At 43.8% G+C, this 19,147-nt stretch overlaps 1 protein-coding gene across 1 annotated transcript in view; it reads left to right on the top strand.

Moving 5' to 3' along the window:
* Positions 1 to 6,017: 6,017 nt before the first annotated feature.
* Positions 6,018 to 19,147, top strand: part of Vapa (VAMP associated protein A) — a 58,901-nt gene continuing 45,771 nt past the window's right edge. The window contains 2 exon segments of the mRNA XM_042055617.1: positions 6,018 to 6,189; positions 7,186 to 7,326. Coding sequence (XP_041911551.1) covers positions 6,018 to 6,189; positions 7,186 to 7,326 — 313 coding nt within the window.

The raw sequence follows: 19,147 nt of genomic DNA on the forward strand, positions 1-19,147 counted from the left end.
TTAGTTGATATACAGAGCTGGCCCAACCTAACGAGACTAGATGGGTTTGGCCAGCTCCACTCACGTGTGACACCCATAACATTCCAGAAGTTACTTTGTGTCCCTTTGCTCTAATTATTGTTGTTGCTGATGTTATTGTTGTAACAAGAACCCTTGCCAGGAGGTCTACCCTCAGTGAATTCTAAGTGGCCAATGCTGTAGTCCTAGCTTGAGGTGCTGGATTGTATAGCAGAGTTCTAGACTTTAAGCTCTTATAAACGAGTCTTTGCACTGTTGAACAACTCCTATTTCCTCCTGTGCCACTCTGGCAACCACCATCCTGTTTTCTTTTGATTCAAAGTATTTCTAAAATATGAAGTATTAGCAAACATTTTTTTAAAAAATTAAAAACATTTAAAAAATCATTCCTTTTTAAAACCGTGACAATCCAAAGGACTGAGGCCAGTTTTAGGGGCTGATTGTAGATCTCCTCATAGTGGAAGGACATGCACCTCCGGCCCTCGCCCCAGACCCTTGTGTTGCAAGCTCCCTGGTAAGTCAGAGTAGGACGGCCCCTACCACCTCCCACTGGGCACCACTGACCCTCCTTAGAGACACCTGTCACATGCTCCTTTGCAACAGTGACAGCCATGTGACAGCAGCAAAGAAAATGCCCTATACACCTGGCCTTCTTTCCCAAAGTGATTCAGAATGACCTACAAAAAGTATTAGTGGTGAGATGCAGACCAAGGAAGAGGAAGTAGAACCATGAAGGAAGTAGAACCAGAATACTGTGTCAGTTCTGAGGGGATAGATAATGGCTCTGGTTGAGCAGCAAGTCTCTTTCTAAGAATTTCTTCAGCAGTGGGAGAGAAATGGGAAAGTCAATCCCCAGATGCCATTAAACAGGTAATAAACAGGCTTTGTGTGGTGTGGCAGTAAAAAGTCTACAAAGTTACTGTGTTATCACAGAAAATACCCTCGATAAGCAAGTCTGACCATAGACTGCACAGGTGGTTTAAGAATATCTTAATGAAAATCAAAATAAGAAGGCGAGTTCTATAGGACCAGGATGCTGCAAAGTCGTAGTGCAGTTTCCTAATGGTCTGATGATCTGGTTTGAACCAAGAATAAAAGCTATGCTTCTGATTGATGCCTGTCAGATTTCCCACGTTTAGTGCCATCGATGATAATCGAATAGCAGCCTATCAAAGTCACGTGCTTTTCCAGAGAGCCACAATCTGTGTTTGCTGGGAAACAACGCGGCAGGAACCTAAACCAAACAAGTGAAGAAATAGTTGTTAACCTCTAATGGAGGCATTTATCATGAGGATTCCACATAATCATATTGGCTATACATGATAACAACCTAACTACAGCCTTATAAGATAATGGAAGGTCAGTCTTGGCAACGCACACCTTTAATCCCACTCAGAGGAAGAGGCAGGTGGACCTGTGAATTTGAGGCTAGCCTTGCCTACATAGTGAGTTCCAGGCTAGCCAGCTCTACATAGTGAGACTGTGACTGTGCTTCAAAAAAATGCAATAAAATTCAAAGAAAGGAAAGGAGGAAGGAAGAAAGGAAGGAAGGAGGAAAAGAAGAGAGAGAGGGAGGGAGGGAGGCAGGAAGAGAGGGAGGAAAGAAGGAAGAAAGGAAGGAAGGAAGAAAGGAAGGAAGGAAGGAAGGAAGAAAGGAAAGGAAGGAGGGAGGGAGAGGAGGAGGGAGGGGAAGGAGTTCCTGTTAGGATCAATAAGAAAATTCCACAAAGTGGCACTGCTTAGAATAATATTCCTGAATCAATAGCTTTCATGTGATTTAATAATTAAAATCCGTATGGAAATGGGCATCATTCACAATAGTAACAGTTTAAGATGCCTAGATCTGGTCCTTGAGAGGTATTTAATAAATAGGTTTGAGTAAAGTGACATTGCTTTTCTCATTAGAGAGACGTAATAGACAAGGTGATTTTTAACTGATGACTCAATGGTATGTTTGGGAGAACATAACAAACTACTTTAAAATTCACTGAGTGGAATGGACAAAGGGGAGTCTCAAATGCAAGGGCAGAAGGAAGACTTATCTTGTTGGGTAGCTAAATATATAATTGGTACAGCAATTACAAGACAATGACATGAATGGTGGGGGAAAATAACATTGAAAGAGAACAACCAATAGATCCTGGCATGTAGTAACCTAGAAAATGAAGCGTTTCTACTTAATGGACTGTTGAGTGGATTTCTCCCCCTCCCCCAGAATATTGTATAGTAAAAGTTTATTATTTGAAGGGGGAAATTAGTCTATATCCCACTAGCATACCATCAGAATAAATATAGGTCAGATTAAGGATTATGACTAAATTATGGAATCATAAAAACGGGAGAAATCCCTGTGAACCATCTGACTTGTGGTGGCACAAGTGGCTTTTTAACCACAGAGGTCAGAAAAGAAATGAGTTTGAACATACACAACCTAATTTCTCCATGATAAAATAGCAAAAAATTAACTGAAAGCAAAAAAATCATAAGGAACATTTGCCAAATGAGCAGACAATAGCACTACTCCTACAAACTAGATGGATAGTCTCTTCTAAAAACAAGCAAAATGTACTCAGCTAGTTCCAGCGAATGCAAGGACAAGTTCTAACACATGTGAGAATTTTCCATTAGCAGGGAATGCACAGCGTTCTATAAACAAGATGTTGAAAGCAGGGAAACAGTCAACTCATGTGCTGCTAGAGTCGCGATCGCGACAAGCCGTCTGATCACAGATACAGTTAAGCTCAGATAAGGTCACAAACTTTGGCTCATGTGTCTGCCTAGACAAGTAGGTGGCCTAGAACGCCAGATACTAGTTCCTCACATTTTTAGAGCCTAGAAGTATGACATCAAAGTGTCCAAAGACTCCGTTTCTGAAGTGACCTCCGCTACTGTCTTAGTGTCACATGGTCATCCCCTTTGCAACCATGCATTGCTGGTCTCCTTAGGTGTAGCAACTGTAGCAACTCCACTCAGACGAGGACGGAGATTAGGATCCACCCTAACAGTCTCATTTGATCTTAATTGCCTCTTTAAAGATCCTGTCCCACTGAAGCCATATCCTGACACACAGAAAGTAGAGACTTCAAAAGATGAATTTGGGGAAAACACAGTTCAGCCAATAACTGTATTAGATGAGGCTCAGGTTGGGCCTAAAGATTCTTCTGGGCTGCATGTCTTAGAAATGTAAGGTGTAATTGGAGTATTTGGTATTTTGCTGTCTAGTTTCTTGAGTTCTTTATATAGCTTGGAGATCAGTCCTTTGTCAGATGTGGAGCTGGTGAAGATCTTTTCCCATTCCGTAGGCTGTTGTCTTGTTTTATTGACCACGTCCTTTGCCTTACAGAAACTTCTGAGTTTCAGGAGGTCCCATTTATTGATTGTTGTTCTCAGAGTCTGTACTATTGGTGTTATATTTAGGAAGTGGTCTCCTGTGCCAGTGCATTCAAGGTTACTTCCCACTTTCTCTTCTATCAGGTTTATTGTAATCGGATTTATGTTGAGGTCTTTGATCCATTTGGACTAGAGTTTTGGGCATGGGGATAGAGATGGATCTATTTGTATTCTTCTACACATCGACATCCAGTTATGCCAGCACCATTTGTTGAAGAGTCTGTCTTTTTCCAGTGTACCATTTTTACTTTTTTTTGTCCAAAATCAGGTCTTCATAGGAGTGTGGATTAATGTCAGGGACTTCAACTTGATTCCATTGATCCTCGTGTCTGTTTTTATGCCAATACCAAGCTGTTTTTGTTACTACAGTTCTATAGTAAAGCTTGATGTCAGGAATGCTGATGCCTACAGAGGTTCCTTTATTGTGCAGGATTGCTTTAGCTATCCTGGGTTTTTCATTTTTCCATATGAAGTTGAGTACAGAGACAGCTGACCTGAGCTAATGGGAGCTCACTGACTCCGGACTGACAGCTGGGGAACCTGTATAGGACCAAACGAGGCCCTCTGAATGTGGGTGACAGTTGTGTGACTTGGGTAGTTTGTGGGGCCACTGGCAATGGGACTAAGATTTATCCCTAATGCATGAACTGACTTTTTGAAGCCCATTCCCTATGAAGGGATACCTTGTTCAGTCTAGATATGGGACAGGGTGTGTGTGGGAGGGGACTTGGTCCGGCCTCAAGTGATGTGATAGACTTTGTTGACTCCCCAAGGGAAACCTTACCCTTTCTGAGGAGTGGAGGGGGCAGTAGGTGGGGAGAAGCTAGGGGGAGGGGAAGGAGGGGAAACTGTAGTTGATATGTAAAATGGTAAAAAAAAAAAAATTTTATATAAAAAAATCTTTAAAAAGAAATGTAAGGTGTAGATCTCCCACCTCCCTGCCCCTATCTACACTTCAGCTCCACCACTCATGCTGATGGTGTTTGCTTCAGATGGGGGGTACCACCTAAGAAACTCACCTCAGGCCATCAAGGAATCAACCCCACAAGTCAAGATGGGGCTTGTTCAAAGGTCAGCTAGAAGGTCTCTAGCTTCCCAAGATCTTGAAGCATAGGCAAGATACTCAAAGGCCTTGGATGATGCCGAATTGACTGGGACATTTCACCATCCTTTCTTCCACTCAAGAGAAGCATGGGAGTTCCTGGGTTAGACACTAGGCTTAGTATCCTAGAGTGTAGGGCATCTCTTCCGGTTTGCTTGATGGGCATGCAGGTCTGTTGAATTCTTTCCCGCCCTTCCCATGAAAGGATGAACACACAAAAGGCGGCTTAGGAATTGCATTCAATCAGGACTCACAAATGTGTGGTTATGAAAACCACACAGGTGTTGGTCTCTGGACTCAAAAATTCCATTTCAGTAGTGGTGGGCTGGGACAAAGACTCTCTTCCCAGCCAGGTGTTGGCAGTGCAGCCTTTAGTTACAGCAATTGGGAGGCAGAGGCAGATCTCTGAGTTCAAGGCCAGCCTGGTCTACAAGAATGGGTTCCAGGACAGCCATGGCTACTCAGAGAAACCTTGTTTCAAACAAACAAAAAAATCTTTTCCCATTGTCTAGAGGAAAATCACCCTACAATGTAGCCCTCTGCAAGGCCCTTCCCTGTGTACCCTCAGATTCCTACCCACATCTCCTGCCCTAGGGGAACCCGTCTCTGGAACAAGACCACTTTTATGTAACCTCCCTCACCTTTCCAGAAACTCATAACCCTATCTAGTGCTGCATTTTGGGTTTGGGGTATCCTCTAAAGGCCCATCTGGTGAGGCGTTGGTCCCCAGCTTCCTGCTGTTGGGAGGAGGCGGAACCTTTAGGATGTGGGGACTCGCGGAGGAATTTAGGTTGTTGGGGGATGTGGCACTGTAGGGAGTAGAGGGACCCTGCTTTGTTGTCATCTCCCTCTTTCCACTTCCTGGTTGCCATGAACGGAGCAGAAGACTCTGCCGTAAGTTCCTGCATCACCCACGGTCCCAAAAGCAGTGCGACAAGTGACCTATGGACCAAATCTTCTGAATTTGTGAGCCAAAATAAACCTTCCTTTTTATATATTAAGATTTATTTTATTGTATGAGTGTTTTGGCTGCATGTATGTGTGCGTACCATGCCAGTGTCTGGTGCCCATGGAGTTCAGAACAGGGTATCCTATCTCCTGGAACTTGAGTGAAGGATGGTTGTGAGCCACCACATGGGTGCTGGAACCAAACCTGGGTCCTCTGCAAGAGCAGCAGGATTCGTAGCCTCAAGCCGTCTCTCCAGCTCCCAAACTTTGCTCTGTAAGGTGATTGTCTCAGGTATTCTCACAACTGAAGTTGACTAACAGCTGGATGGAACTGGTCACTTTCTCAGTGGCATTTTCTTCATTCTCAGCTCCTCAGCTTAGAATTTCACTATGAGGAAGTAAGGATACATGGCATTCGAGAGTCTCTTTTGCCCGAGTTCCATACAAAAGGCTAGGGTGTGGCTGGCTCCAGTGCCTACCCGATTCCTTCATTAGCGTGAGCTAGAGTTTGGTGCCTGGAGCAACAGAGTTTCTTCCCAGTGACTGGGCTGCCCAACCGATGCCAAGCTCTCTCCCTCAGGAGCTGATGCCAAGCAAGGGGTACCACTCATCACGCATAGAAACCACAGTCAGGGCTCTTCTCTGCAAGAAGAGAGATTTACTGAAAGTCTACTGGGCTAGAAAGAAGGCTCAGTGGGTAAAGCGTGTGACATACAAACCTGACAGCCTGAGTTTGATCCCTGGAATCTATAGTGGAAGATGAGAACTTGGAATTTTAGAAGCTGACCAACAAATGTAAGTATGGCACACATGCGTGCATGCACACACACACACACACACACACACACACACACACACCGACACATTCTCTGTCTCTGTCTGTCTCTCTCTCTCATACACCAATTTTTTTTTTAAAGTGGGGGCATCCTCAAGTCTCCTTGGTAGGCTAGGGTGTGTTTGTTTTTGTCTGACTTTCAGGAATTGATGGGTCTGATAATGCTATGGGGTTGGATTCAGTACAATTTCATGCCTTGTTTTTCATTTTAATTTTTAGGCATGGTTTCACTACATAGTCCAGGCCGAGCATCAGACTTGCTGGGGAGCCCAGACTGCTCTTGTCTCAAGCTTGAGGTCTTCCTGCCTCATTGACCTGGTGCTGCCACTGCGAGCCTGCGCGGCTCCAGCAGCAAACACTGCTCTCGGCTGCCACCCTTGCAGCTATGGCTTCCCGACCTGAACCCGAGCTCTGTTCATCTTGGGCCCACTCTACCTTGCTTGGGTAGTTAAGTTTTTCAGACGCCTGTCCTGTAAAACGTCTTATGTAGTGGCTAAAAATCCAGAGGCGTCTTTAAAATGCTTGGCAGCCAGCCGGTGAAAAGAACTCACTTGGATCAAGTGTTTTAGAGGGAGAGAGAGAGGAGCGGGTTATGGAGACAAAGGAAAAGGAGACGGGATCAGTGTCAGTGGGAGCAGGCCGGTTGCTGTGGGCAAGTGATGATCAGAGCAAAGACGCTGTCCCTGTGGAGTCGTTCAGACTGGAGCTACATCCTTTTGACGGGAGCTTTTGTCTTGTTCCCTTTGATGCCAACACTCTCGGGAACGGCTCTGGGTCTATGAGAGAGGCTTTGATTTCTGGAGACACAAGCTCATGGATGTCTGCAGGAGATTGTGGCCTGTCAGGGGCTCCCTGATTTCCAATCAGTAGCATTCTCCCTTTATCCCAGCAGGTTATGGGGATAAAACTCTTGGGCTCATTGCTCAGGCACATTTACATAGAATTCTAGCAGGCAGTTCTCTCCAGAGCAGGCCTGGTTACCTGCCACATGGATCTGGCCAGAGTTCTGAAGCTGGTACAGGGGCCTTCCTCTGTAGGTGGGGTGATGTGGAAGCTTGTCTATATAGGGGCCTCCTCTGTGTATGGGGTGATGTGGACACTTGTCTATACAGGGGCCTCCTCTGTAGATGGGGTGATGTGGACACTTGTCTATACAGGGGCCTCCTCTGTGGACGGGGTACTGTGGAAGAGGAGTTCACGCTCTACAGATTCACCAAGACAAAGCTGTGTCTGTTGGTACAGGCTGTAGTTCCAACACTGGAGTGGTTGAGTCAAGATCTTTAGCCCTAAACCTGGGTTAGAGGGCTGCATAATGGGATCAAAATCAGCCTGGGATATATAATGAAGTCCTGACTCAAAAAGAAAAAGACAAAAAGAAAAAAAAAGCAGGTGAAAATGATTCAAACAGAACGATTCCCTGTTTGATTAGAGATGAACAGAAGGCTGGGATGCAGGCTATCTCTGGGGAGAAGTATCTTTCTGCTTACTTATATAAGAAAATTATATGTAATAAGCAACAACGGAGGGCCCTACCACTCCCTGTTTAGATATGTCTAAGGACAACAAGCAACTCTTAGAAACGATCAAACTTGTGGGGGCTAGAACAAAGACATGAGCACCCTTGGCTCAAGGTCAAGTGTGTTCTTGTTGACTTTTACCGGAGGGTCTGTGCTCCAGCTCATATTATGATCTAGGAACAGAGAGGAAGTCAGCAGACACTCTGTCTGGAGAGTAGCTGGGTGAGGAACCATGGGCACTCTGAGATAGGTGGTGTCCTCAGTGCTTTGGTTGCTGGTGACAAAAACTGTATTCATTAACTTTTCTGGGTGCTGTGAAAAAAAAATGCTTGACAGAAACCCACCAATGAAGTGAAGATGTGCTTCTGTCTCATGGCTTCAGGGGATATAGCCCAGAAAAGTGGGAAAGCCATGGTGGCAGGAGAAGGTCGGCCCATAGCAGGAGGAGGGAGAACCAGCGGGTTGTGTTGCAGCAGCTGACCAGGAATAGACGGCCATGTGGTGGAAACTGAAGCAGGTATGGTATCTCAAGGTCCACGCCTAGAGCCTCGCTTCCTCTAGCTAGGCGCTCTCACAGGGATTCCACCATCTCCTGAACAGCGCCCCCAGCTGAGGACTAGATGTTCTAACAGTGTGTGTGCGCGCGCGCGCGTGTGTGTGTGTGTGTGTGTGTGTGTATGTGTGTGTGTGAGTGAGTGTGTGTGTGTATGTGTGAGAGAGAGAGAGACAGACAGACAGACAGACAAAGAGATACTGTGTGTGTGTGTGAGTGTGTATGTGTGTGTGTGTTGGGGGCAGACAGAGAGAGATAGTGTGTGTGTGTGTGTATGTGTGAGTGTGGGGGGCAGACAGACAGAGATAGTGTGTGTGTGTGTGTGTGTGAGAGAGAGAGAGAGAGAGAGAGACAGACAGACAGACAGACAGACAGAGAGATTTTGTGTGTGTGTGTGTGTGTGTGTGTATGTGGTAGTGAGACTGTGGTATATGAGTATGAATGTGTGTGGTGTATGAGAGAAAAGAGAGTGAGTGTGTGTGTGTGTGAGTGTGTAAGTGTGAGAGAGTGAGAGTTTGTATGAGTGCGGGGTGGGGGGGCTGGCAATTTCAGTCAAACCTTAACACAAAACCACCTTAGAAGTGGTTCAGCAAATTCAGAGAGTTTACCAAATCTTGAAATTGAAAATTCTTTTTAAAAAGTTTCATTACATTTGATCTCTTTTGTGCACATGCGTGTGCATATAAGGGTGTGTGTGCCACGGTGGACGTGGGGAGATCAGAGGACAACTTGTAAGAGTCGGTTTTTTCTCCACCACTTGGGTCCCCGGGATGAAGCTCAGGCTGTCCGTCAGACTCGACAAGCGGGAGCCACTCAGCCATCTCCCCGATCCCCAAACTGTAAATCCTAAGGGAACCAACTGTCACAGATCGATGCAGATATTCAAAGATCACCATCAGGACAGGGAGGTTTTCCACATCTCAGGTCTGCCATTTGTCTTGATTTTATCATTGGCTGCTTTGTGGTTCGTGTTCACAGATACAAAGTGAACCTTGTTTGCTAATTACCTCAACAGAACTCCCAGTCCTTCTATTGGCTGGCTCATGTGCTGGTCCCTGAACTATTTGGAGGAGCTGAGTCCCCCTGCTTTGTCAGGCTTACATATTTATACATGACTGTACTCTGGCCATCAAGCCAGAGAAGTGGATAGGGGCTACTTTGGGGGGTGGTCGGGAAGTGGGAAGAAGGAAGAACTGCTATGAACGCGAGCATATTGATTTCAGGAAATGGTATTTGAACACTACTGCATTAGAGACGGAGCCCCCATTAAGAATATACCAGATTCATCCTTATTCCTGCTTACAAATCCGCAGCCCATTAAGAGCTGTTTATCTGTCAAATCCCTCTGCAGTGTACCTCCTCATTTCACTTGGATTCGCTCTGACTTCTTTGAGTCTGTAACTAGATAGCCTTAAAACTAAATAGTATCCACCTTATTCAAATGACAAGTTATGATACTAAGTAACTTACACTAGAATTGGCATGGTGGGTATGAATCAAAAGAGAACATGAAACATTTCATTAGTCTTGTCTTATGCTGCTCTCCTAGAACACCTGACACTGAAATGACCTCATCTATTCAGCCTCTGGTGCCTGACATCGAGGCCAAGAAACAGAAGGGGAAACAGTGTGCTCTCGTGAGAACCGGTCACTCCATGAAACTAGCATTGATCCCTTCCAAATACGGCATACCTATGACCATATCGTCCACGAGCCCCACATCATAAGGCTTTTACCATCTCAGTCACCATGCCGGAGACTGAGTCGAACAAACCCACTTAAACCATATTTAAATCCCGGCAAACACTGGCCCAGAAAAGATGACTAGAAAAAAAAAAAAACAAAAGCCGTGAGTGGCTAAGACAGGCTGGGGTCTGTTCTTCTAAACCGTGTTTTTGAAGCTTGTTCTCTACATCTGGACAATTTAGTAGTGGCATTTTGTTTTCTTTCAATGTTTTTTAATCTATTTTTGTATTTTTAAAGCAGTTCTTATTTTACATATCAATCCTAGTTCCCTCTCCCTCCCATCTTCCTGCTCCTCCCACCTTCTCCCCAGCCTACCACCCATCAACTGCTCAGAGAGGGTGAGGCTTTTCATGGGGAGTCAACACAGTCTGTCACATCACTTGAGGCAGGACCAAGGCCCTCCCCCCATATCTAGGCTGAGCAAGGTATCCCTCGTTAGGGAATGGGCTCCAAAAGGCCAGTTCATGCACTAGAGTTGATGCACAGTTCATGAACTAGAGGGCCTAGTTCAGTCTTATCCAGGTTCCCCAGCTGTCAGTCTGGAGTCAGTGAGCTCCCACTTGCTCCGGTCAGCTGTTTCTGTGGATTTCCCCACCATGGTCTTGGCCCCTTTGTTCATAATATCACTCTTCCCTCTCTATTACTGAACTCCAGGAGTTTGGCCCAGTGCTTAGCTGTGGATCTCTGCATCTGCTTCCATCAGTTTCTGGATGAAGGTTTTATGATGACAATTAAGGTAGTCATCAATCTGAATCAGAGAATCAACACCCTTCACAATAGCACAAATAGCATAAAATATCTCAGAGTAACTCTAACCAAACAAGAGGAAGACTTGTATGACAAGAACATTAAATCTTTGAAGAAAGATATTGAAGAAGACACCAGAAAGTGGAAAGATATCCCATGCTCTTGGGTAGGCAGAATTAACATTGTAAAAATGGCAATCTTACCAAAACAATCTACAGATTCAATGCAATGCTCATCAAAATCCCATCAAAATTTTCAAAGACCGCAAAAAAAAAAAATGGTACTCAGCTTCATATGGAAAAGCAAAAAATCCAGGATAGCCAAAACAATTCTGTACAATAAAAGAATTTCTGGAGGCATCACAATGCCTGACTTCAAACCCTACTACAGAGCTACAGTTCTGAAAACAGCCTGGTATTGGCATAAGAACAGACAGGCGGACCAATGGAACTGAATAGAAAACCCAGATATCAATCCACACATCTTTGAACACCTGATCTTTGATAAAGAAGCAAAAAGTATCAAATGGAAAAAAGAAAGCATATTTAACAAGTGGTGCTGGCATAACTGGATATCAACATGTAGAAGAATGAAAATAAACCCATATCTATCACCATGCACAAAACTCAAGTCCAAATGGATCAAAGACCTTAACATAAAGCCAGCCACACTGAACCTTATAGAAGAGAAAGTGGGAAGTACACTTGAACACATTGGCACAGGGAACCACTTCCTAAATAGAACCCCAGCAGCACAGACACTGAGAGAAACAATTAATAAATGAGATCTCCTGAAACTGAAAAGCTTCTGTAAAGCAAAGGACACGGTCAACAAGACAAAACAACAGCCTACAGAATGGAAAAAGATCTTCACTAACCCCACATCAGACAAAGGTCTGCTCTCCAAAATATACAAAGAACTCAAGAAATTGGTCACCAAAAGATCACATAATCCAATAAAAAAAGGAGTACAGACCTAAACAGAGAACTCTCAACAGAGAAATCTAAAATGGCTGAAAGACACTTAAAGAAATGTTCAACATTCTTAGTCATCAGAAAAATGGAAATCAAAAAAACTCTGAGATTCTATCTTACACCAAGATCAAAAACACTGATGACAACTTATGCTGGAGAAGAAGATTTCCTTCTAGTACTTTCTGCATGGCTGGATTTGTGGATAGGTGTTGTTTAAATCTGGTTTTGTTATTGAAATCTTATTTTCTCTGTTTATAGTGTTTGAAAATTTTGCTGGGTAGAGTAATCTGGGCTGGCATCTGTGGTCTCTTAGTATCTGCAGAACATCTATCCAGAACCTTCTAGCTTTCAGAGTTTCCATTGAGAAGTCAGGTGCAATTCTGTTAGGTCTGCCTTTATATGTTACTTGGCCTTTTACTTTGCTGCTCTCAATATTTTTTCTTTATTCTCTATGTTTTGATTATTATGTGGTGAGGGAACTTTTTTTGGTTCAGTCTCTTTGGTGTTCTGTAAGCTTCTTATACTTTCAGAGGCATGTCCTTTAGGTTGACAAAGTTTTCTTCTATGATTTTGTTGAATATATTTTCTGTGCCTTTGAGTTGGAGTTCTTCTTCTACCCTTATTATTCTTAGGGTTGTGTGTGTGTGTGTGTGTGTGTGTGACCCAGAGTTCCTGAATATTTTGTGTTAAGGGTTTGTTGGATTTAACATCTTCTTCAAAATTAATCCATTTCTTCTATTGTATCTTCAACAACAAAGATTCTCTCTTCCATCACTTATATCCTGTTGGTTAAGTTTACCTCTGTAGTTCCTGATCATTTTCCCATATTTTCCATTTCTAGAATTTCATCTATTTGTGTTTTCTTTACCTCCTCTATTTCAGTTTCAAGTCTTGAACAATTTTCTTCACCTATTTGATTGCTTTTTTTCTTGCCTTTCTTTTCTTTGTTGATTTCTTCGAATTTTTTGTTTGTTTTTCCTCCCACTTCTTTAAGGGAATTTTTCTTTTTCTCCTTAAGAGTCTCCTTAATCTTCATAAAGGTATTTTTAAGATCATTTTCTTCTGCCTTGTCTGCATTGGGATGTTCACATCTTGCTGATATAGAGCCATTAGTTTCTGGTTGATGTGGGATGTCCTTCTGTTTTTGTGTTGCTTTTATTGGTTAATGAAAAAAGGTGTTTTGGCCAATGGCTTAGCAGAGAGTAAATCCAGGTGGGAAATCTGAACAGAGATAGAGAGAGAAAGTAGGCAAAGTTGAAAAAGATGCCATGTAGACACCAAAGGAGTAACATGCTGCACAAGTAAGCCACGGCTTCGTGGCAATGCTCAGATTAATAGAAATGGGTTAATAGTTAGAGTTAGTCAATAAAAAGCCTAAGACATTGGCCAGACAATTGTAACTAATAATAAGCCTCAGTCAGAGTGGTTATCTCATAAGTGACTTTGGAAACAGGCAGGGGGAAAAATGGTCCAGTGGTGTTAGGGGCCACATTTTTTGGGGTAACTTCTGCTGCAATCCTAGCCACGGAGGGCTCATACATCCCAGGGTAGAATCATGGGGATTAGAAAATGTTAGGTAGAAGCACGGGGATTAGAAAATGTTAAGTAGGAGGAACAGAAATAAGAAAGAATCACAAAGACATAGGATAGTAATAGGAGGGCAACTCAGTGAATACTGAATGCTGAATTCACCCGTTGTTTAGGCAGTGAACCCGTCCTAGACCAAGTATCCTGAAGGCAGCCACTCCCTAGATCATACCTCCTATTTCAAAAGAAGGAGCAGAAATATGCTTGAATTTCCCGACTTTTGGTAGGGGGGTCTACCTGTATGGGCCATCTTAATGTCAAAAACACCAAGTAACCACATCCTAAGTCAGGGTGTATAGCCACACTTGATGTCAACAACTTTGTACAAGCTAAAACTCTCTGACCTTCAGACAAGGTGTAAATAGACTCACATGTTTGGGCCTCCACACAGTGCGACCAGTGGGATGAAAAATACTTCTAGCTAAGTCTGATGCCTAACATGGGGCTCAAACCCACAACCTTGAGATTGAGTCTTATGCTCTACTAGCTGAGATAGCTGTGCTCTTTATGTTGTTGAATGTGTTCTTACACTGCTGTCTGCCCGTCTCTTCCTCCGACTGGTGCACTTGGGGCCTGTGGCTTAGATGGTTGCTCTTCCTCCAGATGCAGGCAGGTCTGTTCATTCTCTTTCACCGGTTAACGCCAGTCTTTGTGAGGTAGAAATGGTTATCTCAAATAAATTTAACGCAACCCAAACTCGGAGATTATGGAACATTGTTGCTTAGAATTCTGTTGTTATTTTTAGCAGATAATTTTAGGCTCCCCAGACTTTATAAGGGAACTATGAAAGACTACATTCTGTGTTTATATAAAGTAACGAAGAGCTGGCAAGATGATTCGGTGGGTAAAGGTCCTTGCTGCCCAGACTGGCAACCTTAATTCAATTTCTAGGTCCCACCAGTAGAAGGGAGGACCCTAGTCCCACAAGGTTTTCTTTGACTTCTACATGTACACACACACACACACACACACACACACAGAGAGAGAGAGAGAGAGAGAGAGCGGGAGAGAGAGAGAGAGAGAGAGAGAGAGAGAGAGAGAGAGAGAGATGATAAATGCTGGGTTCAGGTACCATGGAGTCAGTAATGAAACTTTACTTTAAAATGTAATAAAATTGGGATTTTCAAATTCCAGAATGGAGAAAGAAGTGGGTTGTTCAAAAATCCAAGCTCTGATGATAGAAAATGGTAAACGCAAAGACATGACATTTGGTTATGGCAGTCAGGGATTGAGATAGAGAAACCTAATTATGAAAACTAACAGAAAATGGCACACTACTTCTGTTGGCTAGACATGCACATTATTTTTAACACACTCCTTGAAGGTGTCCTTCCAGTTAAAAATAATTGTAAGTAAAAGTGAACTATGTTACTGAGAACACAGGAAGAGCAGGGACGTTCCTGTGTTTGTCTCTGCCCAGCCTCGTTCCTCACAACTTCATCTCTTGAGAAAAATGTGCTGCACACACACACACACACACACACACACACACACACACACACACACACACACCCCTACCTCGCGGCCCTTGCCTCTGAAAGCCCACAGCACTGTGGTGTCTGAAGAGCTAAGCTAAATGTGAGGCTAATGACGCCTCAATCAATATCTTCCACTGACTTTAGATGGAGGAGGAAGTCACTGGCCAGCTAATGGTTCTTGGCTTAGAAGGTGCAGGTGGAGCTAGGATCCTTCCTATAGACTGGTGTAAAAGGACTTCTCTTAAATCATCACAGCGGTCAGACTGTGAGGTGTGGCCTTGCCATTAGAAGAGCTGAGAAACAGGAATTCGCGTAGCTTTTTTGTATAGTAATTCATCTCCAATGGGTTTGAGGGCTGCTCCCAGACTGAAATCACTGTGTGAGAAAAATCCTTCTTTCTCCCCTTCCTTCTAATTCTTTTCCCTCCCCTCCTTTTTCCTTTGTTTTTGTCTCTTCTTCTCTCATTCTGTTCCCTTTCCCTGTCTCCCAAGGACTTGCTATACAGCCCAGGCTGGCCTAAATTCATGGTCCTCCTACCTCAGCCTCCCAAGTCTTAAGGATTACAGGCATATAACATGTTTAGCTTGGTGGAAGTGTTTGGGAAGGATTAGGAGATGTAGCCTTGTGGGAGGAGGTTTGGTTCCTGGGAGCAGGCTTTGAGGTTTCAACAGCTCACTGAATTCTCAGTTAGCTCTCTCTGTCTGGCGCTTGTGGATCAAGATGTAAGCTCTCAGCTACATGCCTGCCTGCCTTCTGCCATGCTCCCTGCCATGATTGTCACAGACTCTAACCCTCTGGAATTATGCCCCCCAAATGAAATGCATTCTTTTGTAAGTTGCCTTCGTCATGGTGTTTTATCACAGCAATCAAAAAGGAGCTAAGACAATGCCCCTACCCATCTCTCCCTGGAATTCCAGGTTTTTCCACGCTTCCAAAGAACTTTCAGATTCCTAATGGATGATGGTCGGAATTTCTTGGATATCTATGGAGGGCATCTTTTCAACTATAGAGTGACCCCATCTTTATTGGTCTTGGAGACTTAAAGGATGGGTATAGGATTTGAACGTTTACTTTTCTGTACAATAAACAATGCCCACATGGTTTCATATTCCTATTTTTTTTTTTGTAAAGATTAAGATTTCATCCAGGCATGGTGACACAGACCTTTAGTCTCAGTTCTCAAAACACAGACTGGTGGATTTCTGTGAATTTGAGTGGTGGTTTATACAAGTTCCAGGCCAACTGGGACTACACAAGGTCTTGAAAAGAAAAAAGAAAAAAAAATTTTAGTATGCTGATGAAATTATAGTCTAGACTTAATCAATAGCACTACACCAGCAAATTCCTTTGCAAGTAACTCTTTGACAGATTGTGCCTTTGAGTCCCCAGTGGTAATGATCTACTTTTTAGTGTGTGGTTTTCCTCAGTTATCAGTGTGTCCAAATCCCCTGACACAGAGTTTCTCCTTCAAAGTCATCTATTGCAGACCGTAGTTCCTCAACGTGGCAGGATTGGGGGATGGGGCCAAATGGGAGAGGTGTTTGGTCATGGGGCAGAACACCACCGATGAGTTAATCGCTCTCTCTGGAGAACAGATCATCCATAGTGGACGGTCAGCCTTGCCCACTGTCTTCTGCACGCCTACCCCTTCCTCTTTCTGCATGCCTGGCCTTAACCCAGAGCCTTGCCAAGTTTGTTCCTTCAAAGCAAACAAACTCTCTAAAGTTACCCAGTCTCAGATAATGTGCTATAACAACAGAAGATTGTAACCCCCCTTGGCGTGTCAGCTATTCAGGGTCCTCTGAAGGGGCGCTACCTGGAAGAACATGGCTGAAGAGAGGAAGGAGACCAAGCAAGATTCTATTGTCAAGGTCTCGTTTATTAGGGTGAAGGTTACAGCTTATATAGCCCTTGAATGGGGTGGAGGTAGGGGTAGGCAGGGACTTTACCGGGGGTAGCGGAAGGTCATCAGTCAGTACCCCTGGTGTGTAAGCTAAAACATGTGATTCCATTAACATTTTCCAAGATAGTTGGGATGTGGGGCGGGTTCTCCGCAAACATCTTAGGGCAATGACCTCTGCTATCCTTTAGGACAATGGTCCCTGACAGAAGATGAACGTTAAAAGAGAAATAAACAAACAAAATGACATGTATGCATATGAACTAATAATTGCAAAATAAACAATACAGTTACTGAGTGCTGACAAATTGGCAAGTATTAGGATCAGGTATTTAGAAATACTGTCTTGTTTGATTTCTCACAGCTTTGTAGGGCAAGAATTTTATTAGCTTCACTTAAAATATTTTTATTTGACTGGTCATGGTGACACACACCTTAATCCTAGCACTAGGAAGGTAGAAGCCCGTGGATCCCTGTGAGTTTGAGGGCAGCCTGGTCTACAGAGTGAATTCCAGGACATCCAAAGGTATGTAATAGAGAGATCCTGTCTCAAAAAAACAAACGTTTATTCACGTGCATAAGTGTTTTGCCTGTATATCTGTGTATCGTGCCTAGTCTTGTGCCTAAGGAGGCCGGCAGCTGCTGAGCTGTGGCTCCAGTCCCTTACTGGCCCTATCTTAACAGTAGAGTTGAACTTAGCCCTGGACCCTTGACCCATAGCTATTGCTTAAGACCATTCATTGTACATGAGGTAAGAAGAGCTACTGAAGACAGAAAGAGACATCAAAGACACCATTACATAATTAAATGATTAACCATTTGTGCTAAACGGCTATAGCAAACATTTTCATATTTTTTTTATTGTGGATATGTCTTTAGCCATTATACACACAGTCCAGTCATGTTAAGAACATCCACACCCTTGTACCATGGCTCCTGGGAAGCACACCCTGTTCCCACCGGTGTGACCACGTCAGGTACCTCATGTGGGTGTAGTCACGTGCCTTTTCGTCTTATTTCATTTCGCACGCACGGCGTTCTCAAGGCTCACCTTTGTTGTAAGATATGTTAGAATTCCTTTTTTTGTTTTTAAGACAGTGTCTGACCACATAGCTCTGACTAGCCTGGAATGCTCTGTATAGCCTAGGCTGGCCTTGAATTCGTAGAAATCCACCTGCCTCTGGCTGAGTGTTGTATTACAGGTGCGCACCAGCATGTTCTGCCTGTTGTTTTTTTCAGACAAGGGCACACTTTGTATCCTAGGCTGACCCGGAACTTGTCATGTATTTCAGACCCTCAGAGCTGGAGTCTCATATTTGTGAGCCTACTGATTTGGGGATTGGGAACTGAACTGTTCCTCTGAAAGAGTAGCAAGCTCTTTAACTGGGGGAGCCATCTCTCTAGTTCCCCTTCTCTCTGTTTGTTTTTAATTATTTGTAATTCTATGCAGTTGTGTATGGATGTGCCTCTGTTTGTCTCTGTGCTTGGGTGTGCAGGTGCTCAGATAGTCAGGGCCATCAGATTTCCCTGGAGATAGAGTTATAGGCACTTGTGAGCCTCCTGATGCTAGGAACTCCAGCCCCTTCCTTTTTAAGACTTAATAATATTTGACTGCAGGCAAATACTGTCTTCTTCTTCTGTCACCGTGACCAAACAGCTGATAAACTCAATTTGAAGAAGGAATTATGTTTAGACTTATGGTTTAGGTGATTCAGTCCATCATGACTGGGAAGGCTTTTCAGTGGGAGTGGAGGAAGCCGGCCACACTGTCTGCAGCCACAGAAGAGAGAGATGGCAGTGGGTGCACGGCTTACTTTCTCTTTTCCCCTTTAAAAACTCCAGCCTGGGGCTGGGCAGCGGTGCCGCATGCCTTTAATCCCAGCACTCGGGAGGCAGAGGCAGGCAGATCTCTGTGAGTTCGAGGCCAGCCTGGTCTACAAGAGCTAGTTCCAAGACAGGCTGGGGGAAAAAAACCAAAAATTCCAGCCTGCCTCTGCCCCTGCCCCCAGCCTAGGGGTTTAAGGCCACAAAAGGGTGAGACTTGCTTCTTCAGTTAATCCTTTCTGGGAACACATAGCAATGTGTCTCCTAATTGATTCTAAAGCCAGTCAGGTTTATAATAAACATTAGCCATAACGATTCCACATACCTAGTTCTGCTACTTTTTCACTTGAGGGTGAGCACTTGGGTTGTTTCCAAACTTTGGATATTGGGAACAATCCTGTTATGAACACAATGATCTTATTAACAAGCCCCTTCCCCCAGAAAAAGAACTTACTTGCTCTAGTAGGAAAACTGTCTTTAAAAACCATGCTTCTGTATGTATAACAGTATATACCCTGGCATTAAAAA

This window comes from Arvicola amphibius, chromosome 8 (genome assembly GCF_903992535.2).
Source record: "Arvicola amphibius chromosome 8, mArvAmp1.2, whole genome shotgun sequence".
NCBI lineage: Eukaryota > Metazoa > Chordata > Mammalia > Rodentia > Cricetidae > Arvicola > Arvicola amphibius.